Raw genomic sequence first — 20,000 nt, forward strand, 5'->3', positions numbered from 1 at the left:
GTTCTTTTTTTAATTTATAGGAGGGGGGTGTCTACGTACTTTTCTCATTTTATAGATTTTATTTATGGAGAGTAATTAAAAAAGAAAAAAAGTGTGCTTATATTCAAGTGTATGGGCCCGAGAGGGAGATGTTTTGTCTGTTGCTGCTCAGCTGTCTGCAGTGATGAGAGGGGAAGAGGAGAATGCTCAGCCACGTTCGTTCACGATGTTAATAGAAAATCATATTATAATTTTTTTACACACTTGAGAACAATCCTAACGATATGCCGTTCAGATCAACTTGAGAATCCCTCCTGAAACGTGTCTTTTTTCACTTGAATGCCTGTAGTTTTTGGAGTCAACCTTTAAAAAAAATACATACTGAAATTTGGTAGCAATATTGATTTAAACAAAGACACGAGGTTTGCTTTTATTTTTATTGTATTTATTTTTTAAGCAATTTAAAACTGTTCCCTATGGTCTTTAAAAAATATTTGTGGATCCAGCTATTTGCGTGTGTTTCAGCCCCTCAGTGTCTCCACTGTAAAGAACAGCAAGTGTTCTGGGGAAGAAAATGGGGATGAGATGGGGAGATACAGGATTTCCCACCCCACCTCTCAAACGTGTATCACCAAGGATCTGAACTGAGTCCGCTACGCCCCGCGCACCGTCACATGCTTCTGTACTGTAACATTATGGGAAATATGGGAAATGGACGCATTTATATAGCGCTTTTTTCCAAAGCGCTATATATGCCTACTGTACATTCACACATGGTGGCAAGCTGCCACGCTGGCACGTTGCTGCCACGTTGGCAGCAATTTGGGGTTCAGTAACTTGCCCAAGGACAATTCGACATGTGGGCAGGAGGAGACGGGGATTGAACCACCAACCTCTTTTATCCAAAGTGATTAGTGGACAACCCGCTCTACCTCCTGAGCCACAGCCGAATATTATGGTATGCAAGCACCGACACTATCCATCCATGTACTTTTTGCTTCATTCACCACTTAGGCGATAGACGTCCACTTCGAGCCATAGGATTGGCAGTAGAAACTAAGCATATTCTCCTGTGTTCCCTCTGTTCTCTCTCATCACTGCTGCTGAGCTGGCCAGCAGTGGACTACGCCACATTTCATTGTGAAAGCCAGCAGGAAGCTCATACACACTGCTCTGATTTCTGATCCCACTTTCCGCTGCACACGTATACAGGCCCAATCAATCTCACCAATACGCACCTCTTCTTTCTCACTGTTGTCTGTTTTGTTTTGAATTTTGTACAACGGGCCAGTGATCTACCGCCAAGTTAGCGTTTTAAAGAACATGATGTGCCTTTTCACGTTAAAGTTTAGGTCAGTTTGGGTCGTATCTGTTCAGAGGGCCAGACAACACCTGCTGTCAAGCTGCGTTCACACCAAACGCGATTTCGCAAAGTTGCGTGGCGAGATAACATACAAGTCAATGCAAACACACGAGCAGACTCTATTTCGGCTAATGATGTGATATTCACCTCAGCTCGAGTTGAAATTTTTCAACTTGAGCAGAGACTTCACATGGTCAAACTGGAACGAGTAACGCGGTTATTGTGTTTGGTGTGAACACGTGGTCAGGAAGCGGGTTTGAACAGACAGTTTACTGTTGTGTCCCATAGATCAGAGTTTGGGTCAGTTAACTTCCAATTCACTCAATTCAACATGTTTGCTTAAATCGCGGCATACGTAAGTTGACTCACAGTAGAGCCTTCAATACAGTTTTGGATTGAGATAGAGAAGAAAATAGAGAATTGTCAAGCTTTTTTCACAGCTATCTCAAGAAAATCCACTTGAACTGATCAAATTGATCCAAACCCTGTTGTGGTACATTCTGTTCAATTGGTTTGGATTTGGGATCAAAACAGTTAGCCTACCAGCCATCCATTACTAGCTAACCATTAGGGATTTACTTCAGGATTTAGTGTTGGAGACTCAAAGCTATTAAAGGAGAAAAACAATACTGATTTATTTTGCACATGATCTCACACATATCTGATAGTGATGTCATCCATGCACAAATGACATCACTGATCTACAACTTAACTCAAATCAAACTCAATAACTGTCAAACTAAATGAATGCGTGCAAAACTCTTTACAGTTTTCGGATATACTGTATGTGAGATCATGTACAAAATAAATCCACATTGTTTTTGGGTGAAGTTCACCTTTAAACTAAGTTTGAGTTTAGACAGTTGTTATTGGCTTAAGATTAGGGCTGTGGTGTTCAGGCCCGAGTCACACACTACACTGTTGTTTCCTTGGTTAAAGCTAACGTGTCTTACATGGCTGCTAATTTATTTTATGTTGAAATGTAAAATGGAACACCAAAACAAAAATGTTTCCTCACCATATCTGTCTTTAATTTTTTAACCTCAGCGTTGAATGTCTCCATTGTAAATCTTGTTGCTCATGGTCATACAAACATGCATCACTCTATTTGTTTTTCAATCTCGACTCGGTTTGAAGCTGTCCGTTAGCGCTCGGTGTCAGAAACACTGGAGCGATGATTGTGGTCCAAGCAATGAAAGGTAAATAATGAAATGACAACATTTTTGTTTTCACAGTCCTTGACAAGTAAGAGGGATATAACTTTATTTTTAAATAAACCTTTTTTCTGTGACAAAAGGCTCTCTGACTCTTTGTTCTAAAGTTCACTATACAATTGTTTTACATCACAGCAATACAGTTTTAGTATTTACACCAGCACAGAAATGTACAATCAGGGGGACCAAGGATCAACTTGAGTCCCACGGTTTATATGTGCTTTTGTGTCCATGTCCTTGTGGATAGTTTTCATAACCTACAGGATGAAAGTATCACATTTTGTAATCAAACAAAAATCCTAGGACCAGTTCACCCCAAATTCAAAACTACGTATTTTTCCTCTTACAGTACCTGTAGTGCTATTTATCTATCTAGATCAGACCTGGGAAGTATATGGCCCGGGGGCCAGAACCGGCCCTCATGATGGTTGTACTTGGGCCCGGGAGGTCTAATACAACCACACCATTTTACTTATGAAGGGGGGGGAGGGGGAGGGGGGGGGGGGGGTGAACTCAATTGGCTGTTTAAAGTGATTTTCAATACAATAAATGCTGAAGAACAAGTGCACAGTATGTTTTCTATAATTTAATCTAGTGATAAAATTAGGTTATGGCATAATATTTTTTTGGGCCCCTGGCAACAATCTGGGCTTCTCATGTGGGCCCCCAGGAAAAAGAATTGCCCATCCCTGATCTAGATTGTTTTGGTGTGACTTTTGGAGATATCGGCCGTAGAGATGTCTGCCTTCGCTCCAATGAAATTGGCAACTCCACCAAAACGATCTAGATGGATTAATAGGTAAGAGGAAATATGTATTTTTATTTTATTTTGGGTGAACTGTCCCTTTAAATGTGCAGTGAGCCAACAGACCTGTGCTGTGACTGCATGCTTGTGTGTGTGTGTGTGTGTGTGTGTGTGTGTGTGTGTGTGTGTGTGTGTGTGTGTGTGTGTGTGTGTGTGTGTGTGTGTGTGTGTGTGTGTGTGTGTGTGTGTATGTGTTTGCGTGTGCATGCGTTTGTAATGTGCACTAATGTCTGTGTACGAGAGATTGTTTCACGGTAGATCCCAGGGAATGGATACTTTTCCAATCCCCTCTTGTGCTAAAATCCAGAACCCAAACAACAAAGCTAACACATTCATGTGCCATATACAACACAGTATGTACATTCAGTTCAGTTACAGTCACAAACACAAACCTTAGGAAAATACATGAATACTCTGTGGAAAAATGACCACATCTCTCCTCGGCTCTCCCTGTGTACTCTATGACAAACTCCTGACAGCTAACACTCCACCTGCTAAATACATGTATGTTCAACACCACCTGCTAAATACATGTATGTTCAACACCACCTGCTAAATACATGTATGTTCAACACCACCTGCTAAATACATGTATGTTCAACACCACCTGCTAAATACATGTATGTTCAACACCACCTGCTAAATACATGTATGTTCAACACCACCTGCTAAATACATGTATGTTCAACAGTCACCAGACGCTGGCCAGTCACATTAAGGCTTTGGAGTTAAATGGGCAGTTCACCGCAAAATTAAAAATACATATTTTTCTTCTTACCTGTAGTGCTATTTATCCATCTAGATTGTTTTGGCGAGAGTTGCAGAGTTTTGGAGATATGGGCTGTAAAGATGTCTGCCTTCTCTCAAATATAATGGAACTGGTCTGGATGGCACTCGGTTTGTGGTGCTCAAAGCGCCGACAAACAACACACGTTTGGAAAAACTCAACAGCAATGTTTCTTTCCAGACATCTTGATCCGGTTACTCAAGAAAATTAACAGACTGTGAGCAGTTTCATGTAGGAAATATTTTCTTTTCACCAAACTACACCCCAGCTAACAGCTAGCGGGTGTAGTTCGGTCAAAACCAAGTAGTTCCTACATGAAACTGCTCACAACAAGGTCTGTGGATTATCTTGAGTATCCGGGTCATCCGGTTTTTGTTTGTTTGTTTGTTTGTTTTTGGCACTTTGAGCACCACAAGCCGAGTACCATCCAGTTCCATTGAAATTCGAAGGAAGGCAGACAAAGACAAATCTTTACGGCCGATATCTCCAAAACTCTGCAACTCACGCCACAACGTTCTAGATGGATAAATAACACTACAGCTAAGAGGGAAAATATGTATTTTTGAGTTTGGAGTGAATTGCCCCTTTAAGCGGTGGCAGAGCAGGGAGGAGCATTGTGTGGTGACGGATGCCTGTTGACTTGAAGGAAATGGACCATGCAGAGTCAAAGTGTTGTACTTCCTCTGTGCTTCTCAGTATGGTGCAATACTGTGGCAGCTTGTTGTGATGTGATATTAAAGAATTGTGCCTTACTGGAGATAGAAAAATACAACATTAGGGTAAAACCACCGTTAAAATGGAGTCTGCACTCCAGCCAATCAGGGTATTAAAAGTGGTAATTCTGGTAAAAACGTTATTTCAATTTGTTCTTTTCGGTTCATCATCACTGCCAAATGTCTTTACTCATCATTTCAAAGGTAAAAGCGAAGCATCCACACAGCCTCTGAAGCATCTCACCTGCAGTGTTTCTTGCCTTTTAAAGCCTAAATCAAACAGCAGCTCCAGTTACAGAAGAGAGCACATATTGACTCTCCAAACCACATATCAACAAGATCAACATTGACTCGTCTACAGGTCGTCCAAAAAGCATCGCAGCAATCTGTGAGAGGTGATCTGTTTCAAAACCACATTCAGTGTCCACGAGAATCAAGAATTGCCTATAAAAACGGTAAAAGGACGCCTAGGCTCAAATGGTCTTGTAGCCTTATGGAATGGCAGATCGGACCGGGACTTCCATCAGTTGACTATGAACATTCAATCCACTTCACTGTAAACCTTAGAGACAGGTTTGGTGAGCCCAGCGTGTATTCAGGGATGCATGCAGGTACTCACAGTGTTGCCCAGGTCTTTTACTTGGAATTCAGACCCGTCTATCAGCCGGATTACCACAGGATGGTAGCATTATGATTTACCAACTTCTCAGCAGTACACACTCCTCCTTCACGACCCCTAGGCCACTGGTCTAACAATGTTGCAGAATTTCAGCTTGTGCATTGCAAAGCTCTTTGGAAACGGTCTTACAACTAATAACTGTTTTCTTGTCTGTAAGGAGGACGGTGTGTTCGTGGGCTTCCATTTATTTTGGATGCTCATTCACTTTCCTTCACTTATGTATGTGGCAGTTACCTCTACTAATCAGTAGATGGCGCTATATGCTGGGAATTATTGGAAGTTTTGAACGTACAATTGATTGATTTTGATTCCATCTCCACTTTAAAGCTATATCGGTCAACTTCAGACAAGTGGCACGCTTGGAAACTAGCACTAAGCTAGTTTTCACTTCTATCACTTGTTTTATTACTACTACAATGAATCTGAGGTGGAGCAACCCATGATTCCTGACTGTTTCATCCTGCAGGCCTGGAAGCTGTAAGCTGTAAGCTGGCTTTGGCGTCTGGTAGCTGAAACATGGCCCGCTCGAGTCTTTCCTGCTCCGGACACAGATAAATACACTAAAACGACACCATGTGCCATTAGGCCTCTCAGATAAATACACTAAAACGACACCATGTGCCATTAGGCCTCTCAGTTACGCTTCCTACTCCAAATGAGATGTATGTCTTGTTTCCATGTATATCCTAGGTACACGTCTTTTACCTAAAAGAAGGAAAAGTACCCTCAGTGGTCGACTGCTACATTGGCTGCATCCATGCGTTTGATCTGCCACACTGCACAATGTTATAACACAGCTGAGCAAAAAGGCCTCTGGGAACCAATCACAATAATCTGTTGTGTTGTGACAGGAAGATGAGGCAGAACTGAGGTATTGTACATCGATGCACTGCTCACAAATCTGTTCCCTTTATGGAACCGCACACCTGGGTCCATATCTCTCTCTCTTCTCTATGCTGCGGTCCCGGCTTGTCTCCGCCCGATTAAGACATCTCTATCTCTGCCTCGAGTACGACTCGAGACAGCAGCCCTGTCCTACTTTCTTTAAAAAAAAAAGTCTAAAGAATGCGAACGCGGCAGTTGACAGGCCATCTAACTCCCAAATGACCCAAAAAGTTCTGTACAGAACATTATCTGTACCTGTAAGTATTTGTATCTCTTTATCCTTCTCTACTTTTCCCTTGTTTAAATAGTAATGAAAAGAACAGACAGTTCCCTGTTATAAGACGAAGATATTATATACACCAAACTGTAAACCAATGAAAAGGTGCCAAGGGTTTTTGCCGTGGTGATGTCCTCAAGTCCAAAATGTCTTAATCCAGGATCCTGGGTTTAAATCTTTAGATCTTCCCACGATGAATACAGTATGAGCTATCGTAGGAGGATCAACCGTCCCGACATGCATCTCATAAACTCCACCATAAAAGAACGCTGAGAATGGGACAAACGTAGAGAAACTTGAAGCTTCCACTGGCACCTCGAGGACTGGATGGATCGTCTATGGAGAATGGTCGGTCGGTCGGTCGGTCGGTGAGTCGGTCAGTCAGTCAGTCGGTCGGCCTCCCCCCATCCCTCCCCAACCCCCGTCTTCCTCGTCATCCTGCCACGATCCATCACTCAAAGCGCTGGTAGTTCCTGGTCTGGCGAACCCGCGGGACCATGTCCACCAGCAGCCTGCAGCAAGAAGGAAAGGCTTTTTATAGACAGCGAGGGGAACATCAAGGCCTGCTGTGTTGAAAGCATTAGCCGACTCTGCCATCATAAGTTTGACCCCAACATACAACATGGTCACGTAGTGTGATGGGGTGAGCACTTACTTGATTCCGTAGGCCATGATGACGAGGCCTATGAGGACGCCTATTGTCCCGTCCAGGTACCACACCTGGGGTTCATGCTTGAATACCTCGGCGCTGATGAGAATGGAGAAACCCATCACTCCCCCCACCAGGGAGTTGAAACCTGGACAGAGAAGACAAACACCTGGTTCACCCTCAGTATCTTTCTTTTGTTCGATTTTTTGGGGTATTTTGTATTTTGCATTTAGCATTTTGCCTTTGGTAGTACAGTATGTGCTAGCAGCTAGGCAGCAACAGGAAATCAGGGAGGGAGAGAGGGAAGGACATCGAATAGGATGTTGTAATCACTGAATTTACATTACTGTGACAGCGATAATAAAAGGATTATACTGGACATGTATTGGAAATATCTGGCGAGTCTTAACTTGACTTCCACAGAGATATGAGCAGGTGATTATGAGAGAGCAAACCACAGACTGCTGAACTTTGACCCACATTGAAAGAGTAAATGCATTATATTCGATAGTAAGTCGACTGTAACGACACAAAACACATTTAGACGGTCGGCTTTGGCATCTGATTTGAAAGCAAAAGAGTGAGACAGGTGGGATTTGAACGAGTGAACAAGTACACACCAAGCTGTTTATATCACTGAGGTAGAGCTAGATAAAGTAAAGTAAAGGTAAAGTCCCACTGATTGTCACACAATGTGTGAAATTTGTTCTCCGCATTTGACCCATCCCCTGGGGGAGCGGTGAGCGGCAGTGTGCGCCGCGCTCGGGAATCACATGTTGATTTAACCCCCCGATTCCAACCCTTTGATGCTGAGTGCCAAGCAGGGAGGCAAATGGGTCCCATTTTTATAGTCTTTGGTAGGACTGGGCTGGGGATCGAACTCACGACCTCCCAGTCTCAGGGCGGACACTCAGACCACAAGGCCACTGAGACCAGTCTCCTTCATCAGCTTATTTCTATCAGTGTTCAAACTACTGATGATAAAGAAGCATCACTGCTGGCATCTTACAGCTTATCATGTGAACATTCTGAAGCCAGAGCGTGATGCAGGGACTGAACCAACAACCTTCTGCACCACATCTGTTTATCTGGGTGAACTACAGCCCACTTATGGATGACAATATTATGAATGAAAAATCATATCTGGGTATTTTTAGGCTGAACGGTGACATGATGTCTGTATATAAGTCTGTATTTTCTACAAGTGGGCGAAATGTTCAGTTGTAAGTCAAAGCCACATGTGAGCTGTAGGGCTGGGCGATATGGAGAATTTGCTTTTCATCATCAATTTAGACATCAGAAATGTGTCATATTAAAATATCTTCATATCATCACAATATCATTCCACTTGAAGATGATAAACGATAATATTGAATTATTACCCAGCCCCAGATTTAGGTAAGGTAAGTAAAACAATGGTTAGGTTCAGGCAACAAAGCAACTTTGTTGGGGTTAGGGTTATGGTTTGGGTCGGGATTTGAACCAGGTCTCGAATGGGTCCAACACTCCCACCCCTTCTCCCTTGTACAACTTTGACCTACTTAAACCCCAGACTGTTAGGTCAAGACCACTGGGGGTCACCATGAGGTGACCTCCAGACGGTCCTTTGGTATATTATTACCTTTCACGTCGGCAATAATGACGCTGAGGGGATGTGACAAATCGGTGTATTTTGACGCCCCGGGAGTGAGACCGGGTTGGGAATACAGCTAGATGTTTATTATGTAACTCATTTAAATGGTTTTAAAATCCTACTGTTAAAATGTATGTTACATTCTGATGCCATGATAAAACACTTGCTTGTATTATCAAGTTATTTTGTCTAAATTCCACATTTTATTTATTATTTAGAAAAATGAATAGTCGGATAGTCACAACAGACAACAGTCTGGAAACCTTTTTCCATATTTTTCCAGACCTGGAAAATACTAAAATCAAATTCCATACTTTTCCATACTTGCTAGGGAACCCTGCTAGAAGGATACATGCCCTAATGTCCCAATAGTCCAAGTATTTGTTTTCCTCAGTCCAGAAACCTATGAGGCAGCAGTGGATGAGGATTTTTGTATCCTGGGTGTTGGAATTCCTCCCTGGTGACTTTGAGGCTTCCCTCTCTGGCCTGCTTAGATCTGTGGTGTGCAGAGTCAAACCCTGTGGGCTGGATCTACTGAGGTGCAAGATGCCTGAGATGTTTCTAATGGCTGTCAGATATTGAAAGGTCAGCCTCGTAAGACTGAAATTCAATTGACCGCCGCCCCCGTGTGGTCATGACCTGCTGCGTAATACTTGAGTCTTACAGTAAATAGAGTCAAAGTAAAGGGCCGATTCATTGTGGGGTAAGTTCACAAGTAGTATGCATGATGTGTCACTTTGGCAGTGACACTTTGATGTGATTTCTGAGAACTGAGCATGAGCAGTAAAGCTCCACACATCATGTGGGACAGGCTCATAATCATCTTGTGGGACAGGCTCATATACTGTCCAGGTGAGACAGGCTCATATACTGTCCAGGTGAGACAGGCTCATATACTGTCCAGGTGAGACAGGCTCATATACTGTCCAGGTGAGACAGGCTCATATACTGTCCAGGTGAACGGAAGAAACTATTTGTGATGTCACAAATCATGCTCGTAGGCCCACCCCCTAAAAATTGGCTTTTCAATGAATGACAGAGAAACTTTCCACTTTCCGCAGACAGAATGTGAAAGCAGCCTTCTCGTGTCAAACTGCACAGACATCATTCTGCACAGTGAAGCTCAAACTGCCAACTGAAGGAACAAGAAGAAAAACATATTTTTGACTTTAGAATCACAATCAGCTTTATTGCCCAGGTATGTTAACCTGACGCTGCCAGATTTGTGATCTGATCTCAAGACCTCACGAGAATCCAGCTTGCTTGCAAGGTTACACAAGTATGTAGACATACAAGAAATTTGACTCTGGTTTGCTTTGCTCTCAGAGTACTCGCACACAGAAAAAGGTACGCACACATTGAAACAAACAAGGCACAGGTACATTTCAACATTTTCAACATTTTGCATTAACTACTAGTGTGGTGTATAGGGTCTATTTTAAATATGTTTCTATGAAATAATGTATATGTACAGTACGGTATATGTATAAATAAGCCACACAGGACCATAAACAAAGGCTTATATGGATATATTTCCAGATATTGCACCGTTATTTGAAATACCGTACAATGTGAACTAAAAATAGTTTTTTCTTCTTGTTCCTTCGTACGTATGTACGTAGTACTGTACGTAGTGTTTTTGTGTCTGGTGGTTTTGGCGTACAGTGCTCTGTAGCGCCTGCCGGAGTTCAAACAGGCCATGGCCAGGGTGAGATGGGTCAGTGATGATCTTTCCTGCTTAGGGGGTCTTTAAAGTAAAGTTCAGGAGGACCTAATATCTATTGGAGTAATTAGCTAGCTGTGCTAAGGCTTATCGGCTTGCTTGTGTGTCTGTGTGTGTGTGTGTGTGTGTGTGTGTGTGTGTGTGTGTGTGTGTGTGTGTGTGTGTTTGTGTGTGTGTGTGTGTGTGTGTGTGTGTGTGTGTGTGTGCGTGCGTGCGTGCGTGCGTGCTTGCGTGCGTGTGTGTGTGTACCTACCATCGGTGATGAGGGCTCTGCTGGTGAGCACCCTGCCCAGCATAAACTTGATGACAGCCAGGATGATGCATACCAAACCACTGACGATGGACACACTGAACAGGAAGTCATCCTGACATAGAGGGACAGACAGACAGACAGACAGACAGTGACAGACGCAGCTATTAGCAATTATACCATGGTCTGGGTGAATACTCTTTTCCGATTGGCCGGCAGGTGTGCGCTAAAAACCGTTTAACACACACGTACTCCGACTCAAGTCTAATCACATGTTGCAAATGAATCCGCTACACAACCTGCACAGCTGTTTAATTAACGTTAGATTCTTCTATGAGCTGAGCGGACTAGATTCCCTGTGCCATACGATTCGTATCCAAGGATCGTCCTATGTACTGAAAGAGTGAACGTTTCCATTGCATGAGAAGCTGACGGGCTGGTAATAATTATTCCAGGTATTAGTCAGTTTCCCAGGTGTTGCTAGGTAAACAGAGTTATGGCTTGTGAGAAATTTTGATTGTTGTTGAATTGTTGAAAAATCTGCAAATGCGTTTATTTTATATTGTTGGCAAATTACCATGGTATAAGCAGGATAACTAACTTCTAAGTGTGCGTTAAACGGTTAATGCACTTCACGGAGGTTCTTCGCCTCCACCTCGTGCATTAAAATCGCTTAACGTGCACCAAGGAGTTGATTGTCCCTTATGTACCATGGAGGAGAACTCTCCACTGCCCAAGAAGGCCATCAAGTCTTAACTAACTCTTGATCTCCTCACTGTTGGTTGCTTGTCATTTTGGTGATGTAGGTATTTCAGCTTCCTCTCCATTATAACTTCACTCTGCATGAGCTATTAAAGGCCTCACATGTAAATGTATGAGGGAAGGCCAGAGGAGGAGGAGGGGCTGACAGGAGAGAGCTGCAGAGCACTCAGTGCCTCTGCCACAGCATTAATATTGCAGTATGGCCTTGGAGCCATGAGAAAGCTGACATCACCCAGCAGCCGCCAGACAGAGAGAAAACCTCACTCGCTGCATAGTCCTGAGTCACCCTTTACCTGACAACACAAACATGTCAATAGCAAAATGTCTCTGAAATAGCACTGAATACATTGTGCAACGATAAAAGATCAAACTTCCATTTCGGTGAATGCAGCCATTTTCCCGGTTACTCAAGATAATCCACAGACGTCGTTGTGAGCAGTTTCATGTAGGAACTATTTTCTTTCAAGTTCAAACCAAACGTCACCCCCTAGCTGCTACTAATTGCTGTTGGTTCCAAATATATATATTTTTTTCTTTTTCTAAAAGCACTACAGGTAAGAGGAAAAAATATGCATTTTTGATTTTATGATGAACTGTCCCTTTAAGAGTTAAATATGAAACTTTATCCTAAACTGCAGAGAGTCCAGAGAATATTCTCTCGTTACCTTGATTGAGAATACAATGTGGAAAGTTCTGCTTCCAATTTTGGATCAACAGTACTCACAACCTGCATATTTCACTGAATTTAATTGATTGGATTTATATAGCGCCGCCATTCTAGATACTCAAAGTGCTTCAGATAGGGGAGGGAGGGGGAGGGAACTCAACTCATCCACCACTGATGTGTAGCAGCACCCACCTGGGTGATGTGTAGCACCCACCTGGGTGATGTGTAGCACCCACCTGGGTGATGTGTAGCACCCACCTGGGTGATGTGTAGCACCCACCTGGGTGATGCACGGCAGCCAGTTTGCGGCAGAATGCTCACCACACATCAGCTATCACAGTGCAGAGAGGAGGGATGATTAGGTGGCCATGATTGAAGGAAAGCCTGTTTGGGAATTTGGGCACCTGGGTTACACCTCTACTCTTGCAACGAGTGCCGATGGGATCTTTAATGACCACAGAGAGTCAATACCTCGGTTTAACGTCTCATCCGAAGGACGGTGTTAACTCAAGGACAGAGTCCCTGTCTCTGCCCTGGGGCATTGGGGAGATTATTCATCATCAGACCAGAGAGGAAGAGCACCTCCTAGTGGTCCTTTAACACCACTTCCAGCACCAGTCTCCCATCCAAGGAGTATCCTAGGCAAGACCTGCTTAGCTTCCCCAAGGAATGTAATGTAATTATGCAGGAGCCACTACTGCTGAGTTTGATATGAGTTGAAATGAACGAGTGACTATGGGAGGTACTGCCCCCTACAGGTGACCTTCTCAGCCATCGGGATTCAAAGAGTTTTCATGTTGGAGTCAGTCAGAACTGGGCTGGCATTTCAGCTGCTGTAGGACAGGGGAGGGGCGGACTAGGCGTAAATCCCCATGGGAGAGGGACACACACACACACACACACACACACACACACACACGTCACAACAAAGAGAGCCTGCCAAGAATCGGAACACACTTCGTGACATTTGCATTTGACCAAGCAATGAGAGATCCGTGTGTGGAATATAAATATATTATGGAACCTATTAAATATTCTCTCCTTTCTAAAAGGGGGCAGTCAGGTGGGCCAATTAGTGTATAAGGAGAGAGCAGACGGGGGACTGTGAGACTGAGAGAAAGAACCAGTGCAATTAATTAAATCGTGGACACATGCTCATGAAACATCTAAGAACCGAGGCATTGATCGAGGACAAATTATTGGAATGGATTTCATAGAATTTTCTCCATCAATTGAGGACCATGCAATCCTTGATGGGATAGTTTGGATTTGTTTTGATGTGGGGTTGTATGAGGTACTGGTCAGGTACAGTCAGTGTACTACATACAGTCAGTGTACTACATACAGTACAGTCAGTGTACTACATACAGTCAGTGTACTACATACAGTCAGTGTACTACATACAGTCAGTGTACTACATACAGTACAGTCAGTGTACTACATACAGTACAGTCAGTGTACTACATACAGTCAGTGTACTACATACAGTACAGTCAGTGTACTACATACAGTACAGTAAGTGTACTACATACAGTACAGTCAGTGTACTACATACAGTACAGTCAGTGTACTACATACAGTACGAGTCAGTGTACTACATACAGTACAGTACAGTCAGTGTACTACATACAGTACAGTCAGTGTACTACATACAGTACAGTCAGTGTACTACATACAGTACAGTCAGTGTACTACATACAGTACAGTCAGTGTACTACATACAGTAGAATGCAGCTGGCACCGGCCCAATTTGGAGAAATGGGGACCGGCCGTGTCAGGCAAGTAGAGCTGTCTGCTGAGTGTAAAGGGGGTCAAGCAAAAACATTTAAAAAAAATGCTTCCATACTGCTCACCTGCCATAATCCAAGTCTCCACAAGCCCTGAGATGCCAAGTTGACTTGAAAAGATGTCATTTACACCCTGTTTCGGGATCGAACGCGGCTCTCTGGTGTGAAAGACAAGTGTTTACGCCCTCCGTCCACCCCGACCACAATGCCATTATTGGCCACCATGCCATTTCAATAGCAGACTCGATCATGTTGATATACATGACGCGTATCTAGAAATGTATTTTGGTTCAGAAACTGAACGTGATCTTCTGCGTATCTGGATTGCAGAAACATACAATGGCGACATTTGATTGTGATGAGCAGTCACTCTCTCCTCTCCTCTCCCTCCCTCCCTCCCTCCCTCACCACAGCAAACCCAAGCAGCTGGGTCCCTCATTAACATTTCATAGTGCGGAGGAAGAGAGCGAGGGGGGGCGGGGCTACAGAGAACATAGACCTTGTTTCTAACATCGGCTCAGCGAGGAGAGTTGCGAAGCATACAGTACGCGGGCTATATATAGCCTGTACCTGGATGCAGCAGGACCCAGTCTGGTATAACTTAACCCGGGTGGGTGTCTGACAGAAGAGGAGCAGGTCTGCTTAGAAAAACAGTCTGTCTGCTTCACCGCTCCCGCATTCTGGCTTTGTTGTATGCTTTACTGCTTTCTGTCTGTCAGCCATGACTCTGTTTCACTTCCTTTGCCACAGTCACCTGCCTGAATCCATGGAATACGCAGTCCATCCAATAAATACTAAACAGACTCCAATCTGGGAATCCATCAGTTAAAGAAAATTATATTATTTCATTCAATTTGATCGATCTATCTATCTATCTATCTATCTATCTATCTATCTATCTATCTATCTATCTATCTATCTATCTATCTATCTAACTATCTATCCATCTATCTATCTATCTATCTATCTATCTATCTATCTATCTATCTATCTATCTATCTAACTATCTATCCATCTATCTATCTATCTATCTATCTATCTATCTATCTATCTATCTATCTATCTATCTATCTACCTACCTATCTATCTATCTAACTATCTATCTATATCTGTATCTGTATATCTATATATCTATATCTACATCTATATATCTATATACATGTATATCTACTCCTCTCATGTTTTCTGTCTTGTGGTGTGATAGTGGTATCACCAATGCTTGTTGTCTTGTTGTTGTCTTGTTGTTGATGTTTTGTTTTTGCTTTTTACCACAGACGATGATGTACAGAACAATTTTCCTAACGGACAAATAAATACTTCATTCATTCATTCATTCATTTATATATTATATTATATATACCGGTATATATATATGTCTGAACTCTGAACTGGGCCAGGTTAGCACAGACGATTTCAGCTTACCGTTTATAATTAAGGTTAAATCCATATCGTTGTCCCTGGGTGCGAGCGCTGTTTGAACGCAGCCTAATCAAGGAAATGTTTAGAACAGCTGTGAAGCGGAGTGATATACACACAGTGAAGCACCCCTGATGTTATCGTAAAATATCAGCATGGCTAGGATCCCTCTTGTCCAATCAAATTACTTGGTCGGAACTACGTGTTGTATTACATGGATTTAAACAATTTAACACAATCTGAGAGAGAAATAACCCTTTTGTGCAAACAGAAAAGTCTTAAATGTTTTATTTCAACTTGTGACAAATGGAAGCAATTTTTGTTCAGTAAAGTTTAACCAGAATTACTTCAGGCCCTGTTTTGAGACGTTCTTAAGTAGGAAAATTCAAGAAATTCGTAAGAAATTAGACTGATCCTAAGAAAATATTGAGGAATTGCACTTAAGAGCTTTCCTAATAACTTCCTAAAAATGTCCTAATATGTCATTTCTTAAGATCTATCTTACGAACACATTGGTAAATCCGGCCCCTGGTGTTTAACAGCGTTCATGACCCAGCTATAAGTACTGTGTTATATCAAGAAAAACAGGCAGTTATTTCCATGATGTATGTCCTTTAACTGGACTTAAATCATGAAAATCAAACCAAAAATGGACTTGTGAGCTTTTACATTAGAAGTGTAGAGCATGGAACTGAACTGAAGAGAGGCAGCAAAAGGCCTGGGGAGGATGAGGCGGTAATGGCTGTAATTTAGCTCAGCAAAGCATCATGATTCCATATTTACTGATCATCGTTCTGTTCACATCGTCCACAGTGTTCCTAAGGAGATTACTATCGCCTAGCAACCGGGTGATAATGCTATTCCAGGAAGTGTGAACGCTGCCGTGTCCTCACACTTGAGATTTGTGACATTCTTCATCTGACAGCGGCAGCTTTTTGTCTCTCTCTTGTTCACACACACGATGCACGATGATGATGCACGTCACTGCTAATATATTCCATTCTGGGGGGCATGGTGGCTCAGTGGTAGAGCTGTCGCCTCACAGCTAGAAGGTCCTGAGTTCGATTCCCACCTGGGACGCTGCGAGCACTGAAGGAGTGCGTGCCCGTCCGCATGTCCTCGAGTGCCACCGCCCCCGGGTGGCACTCGAGGACATGCACAGAAAGGGACATGCACAGAAAGGGAGTTTGCATGTTCTCCCCATGCCCCCTGGGGGTTTCCTTCATATAGGAACCCCTCACCAAAACATTCAATATCCTGGTTGCTAATGTGGTGCCTCCTCTGGTTGTTCGGGGCGCCTGTTCGGAGGGAGGGCAACTCGTTGGAATAGCGTGATCTTCCCTTGGAGGAAGCATGGAGCCAGTTTCGGCTCTCCCCAGATTGGCAGAGGGTGGAGCAGCAACCAGGATAAATAAATTTAAATTAGCACTAAATTGGGGGATAAAAATGGAATAAAAAATCTGGGGGGGGGGACAAAACAAAAAACAAAAACACTTCCATTCTGATTTGCTTTTGACCAAAGAGGTCAACAAAGACAGACTGCTGCAGCATGTCCTGTACTGTTACACATTTATACCTATTTCTGCAAGGGAATGCAACGTTGTTTTTTTACCAATCATCAAATAATTAATCAAATAATCATCAGTTTATGTGTCGGTTTTTCATAATTCCCTAAAGTTTTCATATTTGAAAGTGTGTCGCAAAATCAGGGGAGGAGTCGGGGGGGGGCTGGATCACAGAATCCACCGTGTTCCACCCTGCATGTTGTTTGTCTTGGATGCTGAGCGGGACACTCATATTAGATACAGGAAAAGTGTCAAGAGAAAAGCTCCTTTCTGCCAGAGTTTGTGACAGAAAGTGATGTTACAGCGGGGACAGCAGACCCGCCCCATGCTTGTTAGCAGGGTGGGAATTTTGTCATTTTAGAGGCGTGGCCATCTGGCCTTCGGCGTTGCAATTTCTTTTAGGGCACAAGGCCACATGCCAGGGCACCAAGGCAATTGCTCTATTGACATCGTGAAGAGCGATTCTTCTGAAATGTGTGTGTTAGAATGAGCCAAATACACATCCTTTGCACAGGGCAGGCTACATTAAACTGAGCCCACTGATGCTTTTAAAGCAACTGACAGTAGCAGGCTGGTAGCAGGGGGCACTGCCAAGGTGAACTCAGGACGTATGTTGAGCCTTGGCCTGGAGCCTGACCTTACCCCACTGTGGAAACTAACATTTCTCACTTTTTCAAAACCATGAAACACCTTCAAAAACCTTTGTACCTTGATGCTGTCTGCTATGTTCTCTGAGGGCTTTTCTTCAAGTTGTAGCAGTTCAACGTGGGGGCGGTGAGAGAGATGAAACGGTTCAGCTGGCACAGGTTTGATGCAATAAGGGGACATCTCCTGCCAAACTGTCTGTTCTATTACTGTATTATTTGAATATGTTTGTGTTTTCAGTTATGTGGGGCGGCTGTGGCTCAGGAGGTGGAGCGCGTCGTGCACCAACCAGAAGGTCGCTGGAGTGAAACAGATTGTGAGGTCAAGTTATCAGGATGCTTTGACAGGGTAGATGCAGGAATGCCCAAGTTAAATTCAATACTTTTTAAGACCTTTTTAAGGCCTTTTCAATATATTTAAGACCTCAACGCCACTTTCTTCACATCAGTGCTAGGGGTTAAGGATTAGGGTTAGATACATCAGTGATAGGGGTTAAGGGTTAGGGTTAGATACATCAGTGATAGGGGTGTGAATCACAAATTTCATCACGATACGATCTTACATAGATTCTTAAGACGACGATATATTTGCTGATATTACAACGTCTGCCACGATACGATTTTGATTCAGGGGCCTGCGATCGATATGAGACGATAATGCTCATTTAACACAATCAGCTACAAAATGTAACACCTCATCAAATGGCCATTGAGACTTTTTAATACTTCATTTAATACTTCATTTTCCCTAAATTGATATATCAACTTTTTATACTTTTCAAGACCCTGCGGATACCCTGTTTTAGCAGGCTAGTCCAATCCCCAGACCAGTGTTAGAGTCTGGGATGCATATTGAGGGGGCAACAAATCATATTCTAATCTAGTCTAATGTAGTCTGATCTAGTCTAATAATGACATTTTAAGTGCACTATTACTGCTTTCTCATTTCAATTTATCAGCTGGAAAATGGCCAAAAACTTAACCCTTTCACACAGCCTTTTCAATTTGGTGAGGGCAAACTGTTGGTGCTTTTTGAAGTCTTACCACTTCAGGCAGCAGCTTGGTGGCCAGGTCGTGGATGGCTTTACCCACAATGCACAAGGAGGACAGGATGAAAACCACGCCCAGGATAACACAGGCTCTGTAGAGGAGAAGAGAGAGGGGGGATGGGAGAGATGGAGAAAGAGGATTAAAAATGTCTTTGATACAGTTATTATTAGTGAACTTATTGTCCAATGTCCACTTTTAGATTAATACATGACAGGGTTATTAGTGCAATATGCAAAATGTGTTTTATTTTTGACATTTTGCACAAGCCATTGCTTGCCATCTTTATTCATCCCGCACATATAGACTGTATAAAATATGGATGTAGCCTCCATAATGTCACCCATTGGTTTGTGGACTCCCGTTTTGAAGCCTTGAGTTTGGCATTTTGACCGTCGCCATTTCTTCTTCTTGTTCTTCTTTTTTGCCAGACAGAGCTACAGCGCCACCTGCTATTGTCCATGATCGGTGAGCTGCGTGATCACTGGACAGGCAACCTGTCAATCACCTCCCAAAGCATAGCCTGTTTTATTGTCTATTTTAAGCTTAAATGGGACCATACATTTACAAAATGAACATCAGGCTGTATTTCCCATTGACTTATATTTACCTTATGTAGCCCCGCCCACTTGACCCATTGTGTCACGACCCTGCTCAAACTAGTCTGACTCACCTGGTCAAACCTAGTTTGACTCACATATGAGTCAGACTAGGTTTGTGAGTCACAGGAAGTGTAAACCAGGGGCGTTTCTATGGGTGGGCCCGGGTAGGCACAGGCCCACCCACTTCTTGCCCTGGCCCACCCAAAAAACAAAAACAAATTAATTGGTTGTTTTCTAGAGGCAAACATGCTGCTGCCTTGCTAGCTAATGGTTTTGTACCTTAAAAACGCAGGGCACATCATCTCCAGAGTCTCCTAATGCATGACGACTTCATGACATCTAGGAATTTTGCGCGCTCAAAATTTCGTCATGCAATTGCCCCACCAATTTTATCCAGGCCCACCCATAATTGAATTTCTGCCTATGCCCCTGGTGTAAACACAGTCAAAACTTTCAGATTGTGTTTACACTTCCTGTTAGTCTTTCAAGCCAGACCCAGACTGTCTCTTCTACATAAGGTGAATACAATGGGAGTTTGCAGCCATAGACTGTA

General features: G+C 43.1%; 1 protein-coding gene across 1 annotated transcript in view; it reads right to left on the reverse strand.

The window, feature by feature from the left end:
• Positions 1 to 7,131: 7,131 nt before the first annotated feature.
• Positions 7,132 to 20,000, reverse strand: part of LOC310773422 (transmembrane protein 163a) — a 66,155-nt gene continuing 53,286 nt past the window's right edge. The window contains exons 5-8 of the mRNA XM_083633300.1: positions 18,843 to 18,939; positions 10,961 to 11,072; positions 7,358 to 7,499; positions 7,132 to 7,214 (exon numbers count right to left, since the gene is read on the reverse strand). Coding sequence (XP_083489426.1) covers positions 7,154 to 7,214; positions 7,358 to 7,499; positions 10,961 to 11,072; positions 18,843 to 18,939 — 412 coding nt within the window. The 3' untranslated portion in view covers positions 7,132 to 7,153. The remainder of the gene's footprint in view (positions 7,215 to 7,357; positions 7,500 to 10,960; positions 11,073 to 18,842; positions 18,940 to 20,000) is intronic.

Source organism: Poromitra crassiceps (assembly GCF_964638095.1).
Source record: "Poromitra crassiceps genome assembly, chromosome: 3".
Taxonomy (NCBI): Eukaryota; Metazoa; Chordata; class Actinopteri; order Beryciformes; family Melamphaidae; genus Poromitra; species Poromitra crassiceps.